This window comes from Lates calcarifer, linkage group LG10 (genome assembly GCF_001640805.2).
Source record: "Lates calcarifer isolate ASB-BC8 linkage group LG10, TLL_Latcal_v3, whole genome shotgun sequence".
Lineage (NCBI taxonomy): Eukaryota > Metazoa > Chordata > Actinopteri > Centropomidae > Lates > Lates calcarifer.
This window is the reverse complement of record NC_066842.1, coordinates 22,166,460-22,186,873: the sequence shown is the minus strand read 5'-3', so window position 1 is coordinate 22,186,873 and position 20,414 is coordinate 22,166,460. Positions and strand designations below refer to the sequence as shown.

Genomic DNA, 20,414 nt, shown 5'->3' with positions numbered 1-20,414 from the left:
CTATTTACTGCAGACACACTTAGCTTGCCTACTGAATGAGATACAAGCCAACTGATGTGAGGGTTATTGTTTGTATTGTCTGATTACATTGCAAAGTCATTGCAACTCTTGATGACGCACTGTTTACGTGCTGGAAGTCATGTAAGTAGATAGTGTAGAGGTTTTAGAGAGTTTTTGGTCATCATCTAGAATCATTGTGGACTCTGCAGTCGCTTCAAAATGGATGCAGTGTGACTGCACTGGATTTGTATTTGATTTTATCTGGCATAGATCTAAGGATATTGATGTTTATCTGTTGTCAGTCCATTGTTGTGGTCCAGAGTATCATATCTCAATAATAATTGGATGGATTGCTATTACATTATATACAGCTATTTGTCATCTCCAGTGAATAAATCTTACAGATTTTTGATAATCCCTGGACTTTTCCTCATGCTCAAACATGAAAGGTTTTCAGTGACATATCTCAACAAATATTGGATGGATTGTTAAGAACTTTGGTGCAAACATTCTAGTTAGTTAGTTAGTTAGTTGACAAGCAAAATAAGTGTGCCAAATAAGGCACTGCAGTCAGTTTGGTGATAATGATTACAGTTAATGGGGGCCATTAACGGCAGGATACCACTCACTGATTACATGGTGTTGTATAATCTAAGTTGGGTTTCTATTTGCCACACTGAGAGAAAACCTGTTTGACCAATGAACTCCTTCCAGCTGTGTGTCTGTGATGCAATCTGCTTCAACGGACTGAAACACACTATGAAAAGCATTCCCTCAACTGGCAATAGCACTTACTAAAAATCTTGGGTCTCTCTCTCTCTCTCTCTCTCTCTCTCTCTCTCTCTCTCTCTCTCTCTTACACACACACACAGAAAGAGAAACACACACGTACAAACACAGTGACAGGCATTTGCATGTGTACAAACATGTGCTGGCATGCAGGATTCAGATTTAGAAAGCATTTACCTCTGAATCTTTCACCTGTACAGTGCAGAGGTTCTTTGGCAACCTGCATAAGCTCATATATGACATGTAACAGTTCAGTTAAATGCTAACTAAACTAACTACTGAGATAATGTTACACATTCATTTTGTTCCAGTAATGTAATGCGAATAATAATGTTTTAAACAATAATAATGAACTGCTCACTGAATGACTGGGATATCTGTATCCATGGCCTGAATATATACTAAGTGTGTGTACTAAGTGTACTAAGTGAATGTTGAATGTTCAAACCAAAGTAATGGTTGTCCCTCTGTGTTTGGCTCTTTGCATGCTTGGGGTTACAGTAATGTCTGTGTTGTCTTTTTCTGGGCTCTTCACACAGAAAGACTTCCAGATGGTGCAGCCGTGATTTCACTCTCTTACCTGGGCGAATAGCCTCTCTCCTGACACTGGGAACAGGATGTTGGCCTATTTGAGGGATCAGTCTGTTTTCAAACACAGAGACTTACACACACAAACACGTGCAAAGGGACATATGGTTCCTTTTATGGAACATGGAATAGTCAGTGGTAGTTTTCTGTGCAGTTCATATCCTAGTTATATACAGGGTGTATAAAAGATTATTTGTCAAATTTTATTTAGAATTTACAATTGGTCAAAAAATTATGCATCTGTACCTGAATATTTATGTTAACAAAAGCATGCTCACTGACAATGAGGTTAGATGCACATTCTGCTGGTTGGGGTCTTTTTCAACAACAACTTCATCCGTTTTGTTAAAGCTAAAGTATTCCTACAGTAGTGAGACCTTGTCTTTATGGGGGTGATCACCTCTCTCCCTTTCACAGCAATTAGACCAGCATGTTACTGGCAAAGAGCATGAGTCACATTTCAATTGTGAATTGTAAATGAACAAAGAATTTATGAGAAAAGTAAAGATTCAGTGTATAGGTAACAGGAACCCACTCTGTGGGTTGCACAATATTATGACAGAACAAACCCTGATTATAAGAGCCATATAAGCCAACATCTGTGTCAGACAGGAAACACTTTGAAACTCATCCTGTTTGGAAAGCTTCCCAGAGAGACTGTTAATCCAAAGAGAAGAGAGTCCTCATCAATGAAGCCTTTTCTCTCTCAACATGAGATACGTAAACCCACATTTGTGTATAATGCAGTCTCAGTCAGAGACTGTCAGTCATCACACTCGCTCCCGTCAGGCTGCTGGAAGCAGTCAGAATCATTTCAGAGCATTTTTCAGATGGTCTTTAACAGATTACTCTAGGGTTTCCTCTATAGAATATCTGATGCTGTGAACATGTAATTGTCTTGTCTTGGAATATAATATATAATTTTAATTATATGTGAGAAATCTTAACAATAAGTTCATGAGCATAAGTCATACCTGTCAACACAGGGATTTGTCCCCTACTACTGTCCACATACCCCTCACATTAAGACAAGGGTACATGCAGTGAATCACCACAAATCAGTACAACAAGGATTGAGTTGATTCCTTGACCTGTTGTCAGTTAGAAACTGTTCCTATTCTCTACAAGTCCCAGGAGTGATGTCAAGCTGAGATGCAGGGTCCAACACTCTCAGGTCCTTCAGCATTTTGGGAATTGAGTTGAAAAGAGGTGGACATCTTCTGCAGAACTGCTCTATAGAAGGTTCTCACAGTTCTACAACAGCGTAATAATGAAAAAATAACTATATGCATTAGATAGTGGCAGACATTTCAGGCATATACCTCTCTCAGGCTAACAAAAAAATTAGATCACAATTATATTAAACTACAGAATAATATACTCACTGAAAGATTTTTATCTTGGCTGAAATGTGGAACTTTGTATTTCTCATTTTCCGATGAGGAGGTTTTCATCTGCTAGCTGATGTCCCATTCCATAGTTCATCTTCCTGACAGGCACATCCTCAATGGCACAGGTATGAAGTAGCCCAAGAATCACATGATCAGCCTGCACATCTCTTCTTTAAGCCTGCAAATCTGTGCTCCCTATGACTGTAGACAAAATAATAAGTATTATCATATGTGATTGTTATTCTGACATTGCGACAAGAAGTCATGATGTCTGTCTGAAAGGCAATATTAAAATCAGACAATGGCTTAGGTCAACATTCTGGAACATATGTATGTTAGTATGTTTTCGATCATGAAGATAGATCACAAACTTTGGTGTTCTCCTCTTCACTTCCTGATTGTCAAAGTATGTCCATAGATACAGGCATACAGTGAGGTGACATATGGTGGAAAAAAATGTCACGTAAATAAATTTTTAAAAAAGGGATGGAAACATGCCATAAATTGTGGAGATATTTGCTGAGTAGAGTTTACTTTTACAGTCCCACTCTTAGAACATTCCACCGCTTCAGTACTCTGTGTATGCATGTAAGCAGGGTGAGACATCTGGTGCAGCAGTACCTCAGCAGCTTCATTAGAGTTTAGAGTTATGAGTGTGTGTCAAGGAGAAAAGAAGGTGGGGGTGTGTGTGTGAGCATAATTTAGAGAGGGGGACGGAGACGGGGGTAGGCAAGAGAGAAATAGTATACTTTTATTTTACATTTACCTTTTGTCAGAGTGGGTGCATATGCCCAACCAAAATGTCCTCCACTTGAAGTTTGGCTGCTGTGATGCCACAACCTCCTCATAATGACTGAATTGGGTCTGCCTTTCACTATGCTTGCATTATCTGAGTTGAAGGCAATAATGTTCTCCTATGAAATGCCTCTTTTGCTACTGTAAACAGGAAAACAAAACAATATCCCCATCATTACAAAATTACCTCTCTGACAACATCCACTGTTTAAGCTTTAATTGAATGAATTGATACTTTTTTTTCTGGTTTTCTGTTATGTGATTTGATGCACAACAAAAAAGGCTGCCATATCTGACCTTGCACAATGGTGCAGCAGTTATCACTGTCTCCTCACAGCAAAAAGGTTTTAGGTTCAAATCCCAGTTAGCCAGGGGGCTTTTTTTATGTGGAGCCTGCATGTTCTCCCTACGCCTTTCGTTGGTTCTCCTGCAACCCTTAAAAAGGGTTAGTGGAATAGATGATGGATGCATACCTTACCTTTGATGAGTGGTGTGGCTTCGTTTTTCTGAGAGCGATGGCAGTGACGGTGAACACATCCTCCCTGCTGTGATTGAAATCATTGCAAAAGCTGAAGGCCACATTTTTTTTGATGCACTTGATCTGTCCCAGATGCAGTTCTAGTTCAGTTTTTTTTTTTTTGTTGCTTTTTTGTTTTTTTAAGAAATATTCAAAATACAGGAGATTTATGGGAAAATCTATGGGGAAAATTTATGGGATTACCATTTTTTTTTTTGAAAATTATCAGTATCAAACTGACTATAGACTATAGACTTTGTGGCTTACCTAAATCATTCCTGATCTGGGACTCCTCTGAGGGAATTTCCAACTCTGGTTCAAGTTAAGAGCTCTCTGACACTGTCCTCAAAGTGCTTATGGATACAGTCCCTGGAGGGTTTGGGTTGTATTTGAGTGAAGTAATTTGAGTGAAGGGCCTGACCTAGTCACTGGTAGTGCTTGACACAAAGATTAGTCTCTAAAATACAGCTGAGCAGCTGGATAACATCTGGTCTTGATTCAGGTTTCTTGTAAAAAAAATATTTTCAGTCAGTGTATATTTTACCAGTTCAGTGTGAGGGATAATGAGACATCCACACATAACTTTATTTATTACAGAATGCACTGCATTAATTGTTGAGTAGGAATAGAAAAAGAGTCTTTGGGAATCAGACCCTCATCTTTTGCTAGCAGGGATTTCCCATCTTGAAGTTTGATTCACACCTGAAGAGCTGGATGTCTGGATGGGGGGCATGGTTTAAGTTTCTCAAGTGACTCCCAGGACTGGACATGGAGCAGGGTTGGATTGGAGAAGTAGGGGTGGAGAGTTTCTGTGAAACACTGAAATGACAGCTTGAAGCATTTTAAAAATGAACAGTCTAAAGGCTGACAGTAACATGATGACTGGTTAGAGAAGTCAGTGTGAAATCCAATAAGTTGAAGTAAATAGTGGGAATAAGCAAAGACAGCTGATGAGTTCACAGTGCAGGATTTGCATGAATAAGAAGGAGCCATGTACAAGTACTGAAATATGTGACTTTTTGTCTTTAGATATTTGGATTGACACAAAAAACATACAGTAAATACAGTATGTCAGGCAACTGTTCACATAATGGTTTAGTTGATTGATTTATTGGTTGAAGTTTCTGACACCTGCTTGTGTTTTACTAGAACATTTTTACGACTGACATTAGGTCAACATTTTTATTTGTCCAATACTTAATGACCACATATCTGCAAAACTAATAACATTCCCATCATCCTTAGCTGTACTTTTTATTTACTGCCTGTTAGCAAAGCATTATCATTTAGCTCTCTAAGCATGACTGTATGTACATCCTTACAGAGCTGTAAACATGGCTGTAGACTCTTTAATATACCAATACAGCAACTTCTCACACAGTTGTTGTAGCAGACTGTGAAAGTAGGGGGTGAGCCATTTGTGCACAATGAATCAAATAAAGAAAATAAGGTGCTTAGATTCTCTTGGTCACCCAGTGACAAAGTATACAGGACTCATAACCTACTTGGCAGGGGGGTAAGGCTCACCATCAGACAAATTATCTTGTCCATTCTTCAGTGGGAGCTGCTCTGAAAACTTTACTAAATCACTTTCAAACTGGGACCCCTTGCTGGGAGTTTTTAGGTCAAGTTTGTGCATATAGCCCCTGGGGTTTGTAGGTGTGTTAAGTGAAGTTTTCCAAGGATGGATGTTTAAAAACAACAGTGCTCTCTATTGTAATTCCTAGTAGTTTTCACAAAAAAGCCCTCCTTTCGTATGTCTCAACCAGTTCTTTCACTGTTTTTGTTAAATTCAAATGCCATATGGTATTGTTGCTGGATTTTCAAAATACACTGGTATACATGTCAAAAAGATGAAGGTATTAGTGTGAGTCACAACAAATGATTATGTGTTTGTGGGATTGATAGAAGTCATTGTATGTTTGCCCGTAGGCATGAATATATGTGAAGCCAGACAGCTGTCAGAATGATCACCTGCTTGCTTGACTGATTGTGACCTGGTTGTTGTGACGGTAAAGTCAGCTTTACTGACATAGCAGAACACAGCTACAAAAATAATGATAAAGCTGCTTAGACTGGACTAAGTGACAGGGAGACTCTGTCAACAGAAACATTATTTTGTCCACACAGAGCTCTGTCTTTCAGGAGTGGATCTTACAGAGATAACAATGACTTGGCAGTGACAGATATGATTCCTCCATGCTAATACTGTCAATGACTTTGGCCTCCTGAACTGCATTACATGTGTATTTCTGTATCAATGACCTCACAGTACAGTTTAGTTGATCGTCCATATCAAGAGGATCCTCTTAACTATAAAAGACATGTAAACATAAGGTTGGATATATTTGACTTTCATGTTCAGTAGGCAGTGCAAGTAAGCAAACCTCTAACGAGCTGAGCAGTCAGTAAAAATAGATTGTCTATATAAAGACACTGGTTGCTTTAATTTATGTTGCCACTGTACAAATACGATTTGGTTTTGCCCATGATTACAACTGCTTTCATTGTCCAAACCAAGTTAACAGCCACATTTCAGCTAACAGGCATACACACACATAGAGAGAGAGAATGAGAGAGCGCTCTCAAATGTGCATGTGCATAGTTGTGGTAGACTTATGAAATACTGGCTTTACCTGACAGAGTTTGCACTGCACCTCATTATCACATATTTTTTGGACTTTCACACAGAACCTTTGACGTCTGGGCTTTGTGTGTTTCTCCTATTGCTATAGTTGCATTTAATCTTACAGCACTAAGCACAGCATTACACATGTTTTTATTAGTAACATGTTCTTCTTCTTATTTTGCGGTTTAATGGCAGTTGGCAAACAGCTTTTCGGTGTCTTACTGCCACCTTCTGGCAGTAGTAACACATTACTTACTTCCAGGTGAGGGTAAAAACAACGGAAAATATATTTCTTATGACAGTGTTCAGTTTATTAACAAGTCAATTAAGTATTCTCTCCCTCTCTATGTATAATAGCTATATGTTGACTGTATGCACATACTGTGCACACTATTTTAGTAAAGAAAGGAAGAATAGCTGCTATAATTAATCTCATGCCCTGATGCTCCTGTTTCTGTAGGCCTGTTTTTGCTGCAGCCTGTTCTGATGGCTCCGACGCCAGCCAGCATGTGCACGCCCTTAAAAACGCTCAACGACAGCCTCAGCCACAGGCGACGGTACATGGTGAGAGAATGATGGCATGTTTGTAAGCATGTCTCAGTGAATGTGGAGACAACAGGTGGAAACTGCATCATACTCCCTGTGACAAGTTAACTCATTTTGATGAATACATTTTTATTAAATCAATGATATTTTATTTTTGTTATTTTAGCAATGATAATAAAACATGTTGCATATTCTGGTAAAAATACATACAGTATATAATCAGTTGAGTGCTGCTTAAATGGTCATTCTGTGGCAATAATTGTCACAGTAGAATCAAGGCATAGACAATATGGATCAGTACTCTACTGCCATTCATCATGCACAGTATCATGGGTGATGTTGATTAGATGGTAATGTAATGTAATGAAATGGCTTTTAAAATTTTGCTTTGATTGGTCTCAACTAATTTGTGACAGAACTTAGCTGTAGAGTGTGTGAGAGAAGACAAACATCTTTATTTGTAATGTAATGTTATGTGCAATAAGTCATGGTGCTTACTGACAAATTCACCACTGCAACTGTATTTTTTGTATCTTATCAGTCCACGTGGGCCAGGAACTTGTGCATAACTGCAAATAAACAAGCACCACTACTAATCCAATTTTAACAAAACACAGGAAAATTATTTATTTTTCCACTGAATGGCCCTCGTGGGAACTTAATTATTAATAGATCATGACGATCATGACATATTTATAGCTGCTATGTGTCTTACTGAACAGCTTAGATTTGTGTAATTTTTCAAAGAAGAAAACATGTGCCAGGTTTGATAATAAATGTCACAACCAATTCCTCAAAAACATAAAAAGCAGTCATGGCTTTTTAAGGGTTCAAAGGAAGCATGTAATATGAGGTATGGTTATTAATTAACGAGACTGATGCGGTAATACAATTTTATTGACCATAAATGTTTTTCAATGTTTGATCCTTCCACTGATCAAAGCAGTGCAGTAGGTCTTCTTTGGACAGTTGTCTCAGAACTTCTTGTTCTTTTCTTAACTTCTGACACAGACTCAAAACGTGTTCCTTTGAGCACAGATTTGATCTTAGGAAAAAGGAAAAAGTCACACAGTGCTAGATCAGGTGAATAGGGAGGGTGATGAACCACTGTGATTTGTTTTGGGGCCAGAAACTGCTTTTCCTTTTGATCAGGAGTCAGAAGTTTTGGGACAACTTTGGCACACACTTTTGTCTTGTTCAAATTTTCATGCAAAATTTGCCAAACTGTCTCTTTATCAATGGAGACCATTTCTGCTATCATTCTTATACTGAGTCCTCGAATGATTTGTTCAATTTTTTGAATGTTTTCAGACATTTTTGATGTGTATGGGAGCTCAGAATGTTCATCGTCTTGGACATCCTCTCTGCCTTCACAAAATCTTTTGTGCCATTCAAACACACATGCACATGACATGCAGTGTTCCCCATACAATGTATGAAAAGATTCAGCTGCTGTTTTGTTCAATTTCACCAAAAATTTCAAGTTAATGCGTTGCTCAACTTTTAAGCTAATCATTTTCCGACGCCTTCGCACTTCAATCAGTAGCTAGCAGTGAACTAAAGATGTCACTTATTGGAAACTTACAGCAGTTGTGAGTGAATACCCAACCTTTAATATATAACACTCTGACTGTGAACCACATGGTTTTATCCTCATAAGCACAGTCTTGTTATTTAATAGCCATACCTCGTATACGAAATGCACATGGTAATTTGTCTCTAATCTCTTTTTCCTTGTGTTACAGAAGCACAACTTCCCCATCAACTACACCATTAGGGTTCATCAGAAGGAAGTCTTTAAATTGTCAAACATCAATAGACTGGTAAAACTCATGACATTCTCTCAACTCTCCTTGAGTAAAGCCTGATTTATTGACTCTGTTCCTTTTCCTGTCAGAGGAGATGGTGGAGAGGATTTCACCGATGGTGCAATTCATATGTGCTATTAGTCTCACAAGGCCAGACTTAAAGTCTGTAACTTTATTCCACCAGTTAGGTCTGGCTACATCAGACCAGTGCACCTCCAGCTGCAACCAAACCTTCAGTATATGCAGATTATAGACTGTTTACAGCACAGTGGTATATGGTTTTGTGTGTACAGGCAGATAAAATATTAAAATATAATCATCATCCTTTGCCTCTTAACGTATTTTTCTCTCTCCTCTCCTCTGCGCAACCCATCAGAAGTTACAGGTGGAGGGGTTGGATGAGCTGGTTCTCCAGAGGCTGTGGTTCCAGGTCAACCAAGGCGTGTTAAAAAAGGTACAAAAAAGGACTGGATTTTTGGTTGGATAGAGACCACTTAAAAATACCAGCTACTAAGGCAATGTCTCGTTCTCTTTGTCCTGTCCAAAGTAGATTAAAGTTGACATGCTAAAGGACACATTTAGAGGTAGTTAATAGTCCTCTCCACAAAAGGTAATAAGCTGACATTTTGTCCCTTGTTTATATTGTTTGTCATTATTGTGAATGACACAAAACATGTGTTGAGATCTGCTATAAAAAGGTTGTTTAAGTTGATTGAGGGTCATAAAATGCTAACAGCTGCAGGATGTCTGTCATATAGTCATTCACTGTGCAGCACAAATCAAATGCTGCTCACTTAGAACGAGGTTTCCAGTGAAGCTAGATATATCACTTTATTTTAAGACACACCAGCATTTATTCAAGTAAATATATATTGTATTTATTAATGTCAATTATTGTTTCATATAGGAGTGAAAATTATTTTCAGCTTTTCAGATGAGCCCTGGTTACAAAGTAGTGAGAATGTGCATCTGTGGTGTTTGGCCTGGTGCTGGTTGGTGCCTGCTGGGGGCTCTGGGCTTCATTGTAACTTGAGCCTCCAACCGTCACAACTACAAAGTCGTACACAGACTACCAGTTACTGTGCGTGTAGTAGCGAAAGAGATTTAGTTAGTTAAATTCAGTTGGCTGTGGGAAATAAACTGAGTCTACAGTAACTCCTCCTGTCCTGTTCTTCTTCCTGTTCCTCCATTTTCCAGATACACTATTCTATTCCCAATCACTGGAGCATTATTTAAGAGTGTTTATGACCTGTTTCTCTCATAAAATATATTCAGTGACTCTTGTTGTTTTCTCTATAGCTCAGCCAGTAGAATTTCATCACTCAACCCCTTTTCTTCTACAGTTTGCGCATGCATAAAATGTTCCCTACTCTTTTCTCTTTACTTGTAGCTACATGTACTGTTCATGTTAAATGGCGTAATACTAGGTAATCTTTATGGGCAAGAGACCAATCTGCAGGGACAAAGGAACAAACAATTTTTTTCCAACTTATGACTTATTTAAAAAAAAAAGAAAGAAAGAAAGAAAAAGAAACAGAACATTTTAACCTTTATTTAAATTATTTTAATCTTAATTTTAATGTGAATATATGCTGCTCAGCTGAGCTTCTGACAAAGCTAGTGACCTCTACCCCCCTAACCTTCAGGGCCTCAGGGCCTCAGGGCCTCAGGGCGTGGGCCCCTGTAATCCTCTGCATTAAGTAGGCACTAATGGCAAATAACCACCATTAGAGTTAAGTTTAACTCTGTGTAGTCTTAGTTTACCTCTTGCCCACTCTTGTTTGAGTGGATTTTGGTTTTGAACACTGACAGTGAATGCCTGACAGTTACATGTTTACCTGTTAAGAAAATTGGCCATACCCTTAAACGCAACTTGATGCTCACTTAACCTAATACTTAGTGGTATTCAGTCCTAAGGGAGTTGCATAGTTCATCACAGACTGCTGCAACACACCTGTTGGCTGTAATGCACATAGAGGCTGGTTTGTAGAGCACCAACTTGATGAAATCAACAACAAAAAAACTGAATTAATCAAGTTCATTACATTACAACAATTTAAATTTTGATTTATTTATTGTTCCCACCAATTTGTTCTATATGTCAAGATTTGGAAAAGAAGCAATGCATCAGTAAGGAACTCTCTGTTTCTGTCAATGACGAGAGCTCAGTGCCCACCTCTTACCTACTGTGCTCAAGTTTATCACCACAGCTTAAATGTTGTCATCATGTAACCTTAAGTCAAATTGAAATTTCAGATCATCCGGGTTTTGCCAGAGAGACATCCTTCGCGTTCATACACTGCTGAGTTGGAAAGACGCTTCATGGATGCTGAGGGAGTCTTTGTCCAGTCGCATCCCGCTGAGGTAAGGCAGAGGTCATATATCTGTATCACAGCTGTATTCAGTTCCTCTTCAAATGAAGCAATTCAATAAGTAAGTGAATTTCCCTCAAGACTGTAAGGGTCTGATGATATTTGGCAGGAGACGGATGTCACATTTCTTCTATTTGTCAATATTGGGAATGAATGCCCTTATCATTACAAAATTAGGCACAGCCTGTATGTATGATCCAAAAAAAGTTCAGGGAAGGTGAATTTAGTACACCCATTAATCATCCAGTGAAATGTGTATGAGGGATAGTTTGCAGGGTAATGAGCACTGGGATGCTAGTTTTTTTTTGGACTGTAACTCATCTTCACTGGTATTTAATCAAAAAATCCAATGTTCCAGTCCAGTTCTTCAGTTTACATGTATCCTCTTTGATGTCTGTGTTAAGCAATGTTGGGTCAGAGGTAGCAGTGATGAAAACACTTTTAAGGCCAGTTTAGACTATTCTCATGTATTTACTCACTGCTATCCTATCAGGCATCATCACACAATGCCTTAATGCCTGGGGTTGCAGCAGACAGTTAGTTTAATGTCAGCAGACAGTGAGTCTGGTCTGATCACAGCCTGATCAGATGTCTTACATTTGATCCTTATCTAATTTGTCCTTTCTTGTGACAGATCATCTCTCATCATCTTTTCTAAATAATTTGGTTAAAGATAAATGCAAGGTTGAGAGGTATACCTCAAGGACTTGTTTCACTTAAGGTCACTGTATTACTTGTATGGCAAGGATTAAACAGTCAGCAGGTCCCTGCTGGGTACCCCAGTTTTGGCTACCCTAGCTGGCTAACTGCCATGGTTTATCTTCCTGAGTCAATGCAGAAGCCTGGGGACGCATTTACAAAAGTATTTTATCTTATCAGTGTGAGTGATAACATTCATGACATAAATAGCCCCAAATGTTCCTATACACGTGTTTCCTTTTAAGTTCAATTATTTAAAACTTCTGAGAGCAACTTTTACCAATTAAGGAATTGGGATTGGTTAAAGATAAGAGAAACGTTGGAGTTAGCGTCTATTCATGACGTCACACTTAAGGAATTTACTTACTGAGCCCACAGTGATTTTTGGGCAGGGATTTGTCTGTGTTGAAGAATTTATACTGTGTGTAGCGGCTAGGCACTTATCATCGTTACCATATTTGCAATGATGGTGATTGTGCAACCAAAAAGGGGAAAGCAAAACTGCAAAACAGTATCTGCAACTACATGTCCAACATTCTGTAACTTCACATATCATTTCACTGAGGTCCTGGGTGTGAGTGAATGAAAGATGCGAGGACCCACCGGTACAGACTGAAGCTACAGGAGTCACAAGTGCAGTCTCGACACATGGCCTCATTATTACTTAGCGTTCTCCAAATGGAAATGGATGAAGGAAATGTAGGAAAGAGTGATAATTGGTGGTCAGTCCTGCTTTTTTCCTGCTCAGGGAGGTCACACATCTCATGCGTATTGACCTTTCAACCATAGACATCATATTCTTGAATCCTTGCAGTGAGTGAGTTTATTTGATATTGAATATAGCAGATTTATTTCCTAACAAAATCAGAAAACCATATGGATTCATATTCATTTATTTACTTACAGATAGCCCATCTGGCCATCTCTCTCTGTTTGTTTCATGTGTATCCAGGTGTTCCAGCAGGAACTCCCAGAGACTATCCAGGACATTTGGGATAGTTTAACAGAAGAGCCCAACATAGTGCCAGAGTCCAGCTGGCGATTTGCTTCTCCGAAATCCCTCCTAGACAACTTCTGCCAGACCATGTACTGCCTCTTCAGTGAGTGCTTTGCCAGCACAGAAGCGCAGCAGGACTGTGAGTATAACAGAGGAAACATGCAAAAGTAAAACCTCTTGACACTTTAGAATATAGAAATGATTTAATAACTATCACACAGAGAGCACAAGTTGTGTACAAAACAATTTCAAGCAAAGCAAAAACTATTCATGAAAAGTCTAACGGATTTATTACATTAAGATAAACGCAATTAGCCGGCACCAACTCCCCAGGCAGGACATTCCAGTATGTCAGAGTTCTGATGTTAAGGGCTCCATTCGCATTTGTTTTTCATGCTCATTTTGGATCAGCCAAAGGCTAAGATTCTGAGTCTGCCTCATACAGGGTTAAACATTTAACATTAAACTAAAACAGGTTATGGTTGTGGAATTGTTTTCTCTTGCAAAACCAAGCATTTTATGCTCAGGTTCATTCTGGAGTCCCTGTGAGTTGTAGAATAGAGCACTGGAGGATGACTGGGTAAAAAAATTGATTGGTAATCTAAGTGTAACAAGCCATGTTTTCAGTCTAGTGTGACATGCATTTTTTTTGGTGCATCATTCACCTAAAAAAGTATGTGAAAATGTATCCAATGTGTTGTTGATTACAGATTCAAGCAGGTCAACAACAGTTGTTTTTTTAAGAGCTCTGGCATCCTTCCTGGGACAGCCCCCCCCCCCAGATTTTGCTCTACTTAAATTGACAGGACATGACTAAACCCTTACGAAATATGGTATGTTTCTTATTGGGAAACCAGAATGATTAGGAAGTGTAGGTATCTGGTACACTAATACTACCTTGGTCATACACAAGATAGTCTCCCAATGTCAGAATGTGACCATGCTCAGTGTTTCCTGTTAGAGAGGCCCTGACATGGTGTGATTGAACACATGTGACTGCATTCATCAACGAAACAGTGCTATACTGTTCTTACATGGGGACCCTCCAGATCCTTGCAAGAAGGATGTAATTAAGATCAGGATCTAAAGCCACCTTTAATTACTTTTATACTATGTGTGTTATGGTTCATGTTCAAATGTTGTCAGTGTGTATCATGATCATAGAAGCAGTTGGCAGCACACAAACCACAAACTGTGGCTCATCAGAACAGCAGATGCTTGACACATTTCAGTGGCAGATGGTTAAGTGATGAGCAGCAAGTGAGTGGAGAATAGTAATGAGTTATTAGTTGTTTAGTTGGTGTAACTTTTAGGAGGTTTTACTCTCAACACTGCAGCGAAAACCAGTTGCTTCTCCAGTATTAACCCAGTGAAAGGAAGCACTATCTATCACTGGCATAGATTTGCCACCAAAAGGCAGTGTATAAAAAAAGTTTAAACATATGTCAACACAATATGTTTACTGTTAGTAAACCAGAACTTTCACTGATTATGGTATGTGTTGTGATTATGCAGACCTGGCCATGTGTTCATACACTGGGCAATCTGTCATTGTCTGGATGTAATAGTATACAGTGTGTGCTGTTTGAGGCCCTCACATCTGGACTACATGGTGTCACTGCATTCCTTGAGCAAACAGTGCCAGGCTGTTTAATGTCTCATGTGGGTATGAAGTGATAATGTAATCAAAATAATCTTTTGAGTATCGACTCAACCATCTTTCAAAGATGGTTGTGAAAACATTGTTTTCTCCTTTGCGACAGTGACATTGTTCATTGTAGAAAATACAAATACATACATATAAGTCTCAAAACTATCCCTCCATATAATCCATCCATCCAGGCTGGTCTGGTTTCTGCTCATTCATTTGGTTGGGGGAACTGGCTCTTTTGAGTCTCCTTTGTGGAGAAATGAACTGTTTGAGTGACATGCCATGAAGCTAGTCAGTAAGCTACAGAAAGAATTCATATCAGCAAACTATCCTGAGGAAATTTATTAGGTGAGCTAAAGACTGAGTCAGGACAGAGCTAAGTAAGATCAGAGGCTCAGCATGTGATGTCATCAGTCATCATCTCCTGCTGTTTCAGCCTTCCACAGTCATAACATCCACTGAGAGTTTGTTTAGAGAAATTTGTTTTGCCACTCAGTGGGGGTGGGTTGGGGGGGTTCAACTCATGTGAAATAGTCAGTACCCTCTATACAAACCATCTACCATAACCCTACATTAGCTGTTAAACAACTCAACCCAAAATATGTTGTTAAATAAATGAAAGAAAGAAAAAGGAAACGGGTTCAACACATCTGCATCAAACACCAGTATGTTAGAGTGTTATGTTACAGCATTATAGGAATATTTTGACATTTTGGGAAATATAATTAATCACTTAGTTATCAAGTTTTAGATGAGAAGATTGATACCGCCATCATGTCTGTACACTAAATATGAAGCTGGAGGGGGGGCGGGGGGTTGCAGTCTGAGGTGCAGAGCAGCGGGGGGTGGTTGTGAAGTCGTAGTGGTGGAGTCGGTGTCCGAGAGGGTGTGAAGACCTGTGTGGGAGGGCCCAGCAGGGGGTCCTGAGCTGAACCTGTTGAAAAACACATTCAGCTCGTTGGCTCTGTCCAAGCTGCCCTCCTGTTGACGGTCTTTAATGCTGAAGCCTGTTACCTGCTTCATGCCCTTCCACACTTCCCTGATGCTGTTCTGCCAAAGTCTGCTCTCCAGCTTCTATTTGTAAGAGTCCTTACACTCCCTCAGTCTCATCCTCAGTTCATGCTGTATCCCTTTCAGTTCAGCCTTGTCTCCAGCCCTGAAGGCTCTCTTCTTCCTGTTAAGATCCTTCAGGTCACTGGTGATCCAAGGCTTGTTGTTAGGGAAACAGCGGACAGTTCTGGTCGGGATGATGTTGTCCTCACAGAAGTTGATGTAATCTGTGATGCAGTCCCTGATGTTGTTGATGTCCTCCCCGTGTGGATTGCAGAGCACATCCCAGTCTGTATCCTAGAAGCAGTCCTGCAGGGCCTCCGTGGCCTCCTGTGTCCATCCCCTTACAGTCCTCATGGAAACGGGCTGGGAGAAGTAACTTCCAGGTGTCTTACTAGATATACTTGGCAACTGGTCCCAGCCAAGGCAGTCCAGCACATAACTCTTTGAAACAGCAACAACTGTGGTTTTTACACCGAGGTTTTTAGATGGACGATAATTACTGAGCTTTAGAGGTGCTGGTAAGTAGATTTAGTTACATTTAGGCAGAGCTATGCTGGCTGTTTACCCAGGTTTGACGTCTTAATATTTAGCTAAGCTAATTGGTTGCTTATCCGAGCTTTATATTTAGCATACCCTTGAGAATCATATCAATCTTCATATCTATTTCTCAGCAAGGCAGCAAATAGGTGTATTTCCCAAAATGTTGAACTAATCCTTTAAGGAAGCTCCAGCATGCTAAAAAAAATATACATTTTATGTATTTCTAAATAAATTCTGCATATTTGGAGAGGCCAAAAATATACTTTTCTTACAGATAAAAAGTTGCTCATCAGACTGATGAAGGAGGTCTGTCTGTGTTTAAAATGCTGATACAGTGGTCCAAGTCCTTGAGGTTTAGTAACAACCCTATCCTTAGGATTCCTTCTTATCCTGCCAATATGGTACAGCTTACAGCTGCAATTACTTTTTATGGGACCCATCAAAAAAGTGAAATCTGAGAGTAAAGTTGTACTTAAGTTGAGTAGCTCTGGCCCCATGGCTCATATGGAGAGAGTCAGGGAACTGATACATATTCATGATGAGACAGTAAAAAAAGTGGTGAGAGACACTGAATAATGTTTATAGGAGTTGTTTATAGGACACTTGCTGCAAATGTTAAATGGCATTTCTCTTTTTATCTGTTTTGCAGACTGTGGTGTTTCCTATTGGCGGAAAGGCAGGAAGAAAGACTTACAGCCCGAAAGCTGAGAAGAGGCCAGTGGGGTGAAGTTGTCCCTGTTGATACTGATTAGGGATTAGAATAAGTTTTCTCCCTTGAGGTGTAGGGAGAGGGGTAAAAGGACTATCCACACTGAAACAAGACAGTTCAGTACTGATTTGTGAACATCAATAAGTCTCTCCCAAATCAACCAAAGAGGGCCAATGTTGTCATGATGATATGATGAAGACACCAATCCTGTTGTGGCTCCATCAATAACAGCTAAAATTGTAAGCACAGTAACAGTATTCATGATGATTTATGTGCATATTTCTGTTAAAATTACATAAAGCTCATGCTGGAGTAAAATCCTAAACTCCATAAATTTTCTGAAGAATTTGTCTCTTTATGGCATCTCAGACTGATGCTGTGGTATTCAGGTTTCTAGTTTTGGAAGAGAATTGTTCATGTTCACATATATCGATTAAACTGTTTTATGATCAATACATTAGAGGGGAATGCAGTGCAAGCTGCTTAATCCTTGTCAGCGAAGGGTTAACTTCACCAGGGGTGAGGACATCGCTGTGGCCTTGCCAAATCATTGTCCAAAAAGCCTGCGATGTGCCCCGTGGACCTGCCTGGTCCACCTGAGAAACCAACAAGAAGCAGCAAGAGAGACTTTGGATTGTTATTATACTGAAAAACATCAACTGAGTTTGTTTGTACCATAGCCAGACTTCTCTTCTATGAATGCAGTGGGCTAGAGTAAGAGCAGTGTACATGAGCTGAACTTCAAACCTAATAGCAAACTGATAACTGCTGTTTTCTTTTCCCTCTTCAGTTGCTGACTATGCATTTCTCAACCTCCTGCCTACATTTAAGCATTGTTCTACAAGTGTGTTATAGGCCCATAGTGCATGAACAAAAGCTCTATATTTCTTTCAATATTTTTATCATGCGAGAGTGAGAGCTGAACCCAGACAAACTACTATATGTTCATCTCAGTCCATCCAAGATATGCATTTTGATATTTACTGTAGATCTGTTATGGGTTTCTTTTTTTTTTTTTCACCAGGAACCTATCAAGTATTTTGATAACGCATTATCTGTGCAGCTTAGAGAGTGATCATAAGCATTTCAAATATGAAGCAACATCACAGTCAGAATTTGTTAACTTTAAAATCAGGCCTCAATACATTTACAAATGTAATAGATAAAAAACGTAACAATAATTACATGGTCGCCATGATATTTGGCCAATGGAAACTTATTATCTAACATGATAATACGTTGCATTTGTTAGTGTACAAAAACGTGACACTCTTGTTTGTGGTATTTTGAGTTGTTACTTTCATATGTATTGAGTGGTTTACATTTTTTACACTCCAACAAATTCTGACTAAGATTTTACTTCAAAGAAAGTAGTTCCTGCCATTTCTTCATCTGAGATTTTCCATCAGTTTGTGTCAGCTCTGGCTGTCTTAATATTTTCCACTTTTACAACTCAACTCAAGGCTATCTATGAAATGTGTTCAATTGTCAGGTTTTGAGGAAGTAAGTTAGTTATATTATGGAAATCATACCTTTGTTTAATAGGCACTATGATTGTAAGGTTCAATGTATAATAGGATAATGTAAACATGTGAAAAAAGCATGAAAAATGAAGGCAAGTCAACTGTATTTGTACAACATACTGTATTATTGCATGCAATGTCAATAGGATTTACTGGCCCACATCAGGAATGGCTCTCAACAGAACATGTCACCTAAATCCAAACACATGTGTGCATGGGAGAAACCTTGGGAGATGCAGTACAACTGACTATTCAAAAATTAATGAGAAAATAGAAAAATGTATGGTCACAGCTAATAAAAAGCAGAAGTTATCACATGCTTGCATGAGCTGTGAGTTGTTACAGTTTGCTCAGGTAACCTAAACAAAACCGACTAGCCACCAGCACGCAAATTTAGCAAAGCAAGTAAGGCTGATTTTATGAAAATGAAAACCTGTCCAAAGTATTTTGCTGCAGTGAGAATGTTTACTGTGTACTGCTGAGATCACTGAATTGTAAAGTTAGGAAATTCAGTCAGCTATGCTTAGCCACTGTTTTCAAGTGCAGAGGACATGCGCTATAGCTGCTGAGTAGATCACCTGAAGGTCTTCTATAATTGTCAGGATCGGAAAGCGCCGTACACATAGTCTTGTTACTTGACTGAAACTGCCACTTTGATAAAGATAAAGACCATCTGCTTGTCAAGGTGCAAACATGACTTAACTAAGTGAATTGTGTTGTAAGAGTCACTTGATAACCAAGAATGTACAGAAGCTGTCTGTAACTAAGTCTCTGGCTGAAAACAATGTAAACAGAGCTTGCTAAAGTAAGGTGAAATGCATTTGTTGTCAGGTCTCTATTTGTCACAACCATTTAGTCACAGTTAGGTGGGTGGTATCAGTCATTTACTGTCTTGGACATAGTCAGGGCTCAAGACTATCTGCTCACATCTTCATGCACTCACTGTTTTCCTAAGCCTGAAGTGTATCTTAGTCCATAACAGATCTACAGTATTATATTGATGCACCTGGTTCACTGCCTGCAAATCCTGACTTGCTGGTTTAGTCAGTTCATGCCTTTTGGGCTAACTGTGTCTATTATGATAGGATATTTTTTATGCAGTTGTTACCAGAGTTTGTATCATTCACAATGCTGTTCAAAAAAGAGGAATTGGTTATCTTTCATCTTAGCAACTTCAGGTACTTGTCTCATCAATTTGAGTCACAACTGCTCACATTTTCTACTTGTGAAAGTTCTCTGTTTGTATGAAAGTTACATTTTCAGTTCATGCATTCACCCCAAAATGTCACATATTATATACATTCAAGCCTTGCAAGTCTAATGATCAATTATTATGTTATATAAATAAACAGCAATGGGTTGAGCAGCTTTCTTAAGTAAGTAAGGGGCTAAATTTGGTCCTCGCAGAAGAAGTTCTATAATGATGTAAGAGATGAATGATAATTATTGTTGTATTTCTATAAATGCAGTAAGTGTATTTTTATTATACTTTATCAATCATATATAACTGTATGGTTGTCTTTTTGTAACCATAAAAGCATTTTAAGGTGTATTCAAAGATCCCTTATTGTGAAAAAGTGATATTTCCCACAGCTGACAGGCAACAACAGAGAGATGATAACTGCTAACACATGGATGGTTGTTGTCTGTGGTCTGAAGATAGGTTTTAGAAACAGATTTTTTATACACAAGATATAGAATTTATTTATTTTTTGGAAATGTATAATGCTACATGACAATACTTTTATGAAAGAAATAAAAATCAAATTGCTATTTTTATCAACTAATCCTGTGTCCAGAGTCCAGT

At 38.9% G+C, this 20,414-nt stretch overlaps 1 protein-coding gene across 2 annotated transcripts in view; it reads left to right on the top strand.

Moving 5' to 3' along the window:
• il34 (interleukin 34) overlaps positions 1-20,394 on the top strand; it is a 32,416-nt gene extending 12,022 nt beyond the window's left edge. For both annotated transcript variants that reach the window (XM_018703526.2, XM_018703527.2), the window contains exons 3-8: positions 7,170-7,273; positions 9,001-9,078; positions 9,440-9,517; positions 11,320-11,427; positions 13,087-13,270; positions 17,025-20,394. In XM_018703526.2, the coding sequence (XP_018559042.1) occupies positions 7,170-7,273; positions 9,001-9,078; positions 9,440-9,517; positions 11,320-11,427; positions 13,087-13,270; positions 17,025-17,083 (611 nt within the window). In that variant the 3' untranslated portion in view covers positions 17,084-20,394. The remainder of the gene's footprint in view (positions 1-7,169; positions 7,274-9,000; positions 9,079-9,439; positions 9,518-11,319; positions 11,428-13,086; positions 13,271-17,024) is intronic.
• Positions 20,395-20,414: the final 20 nt, after the last annotated feature.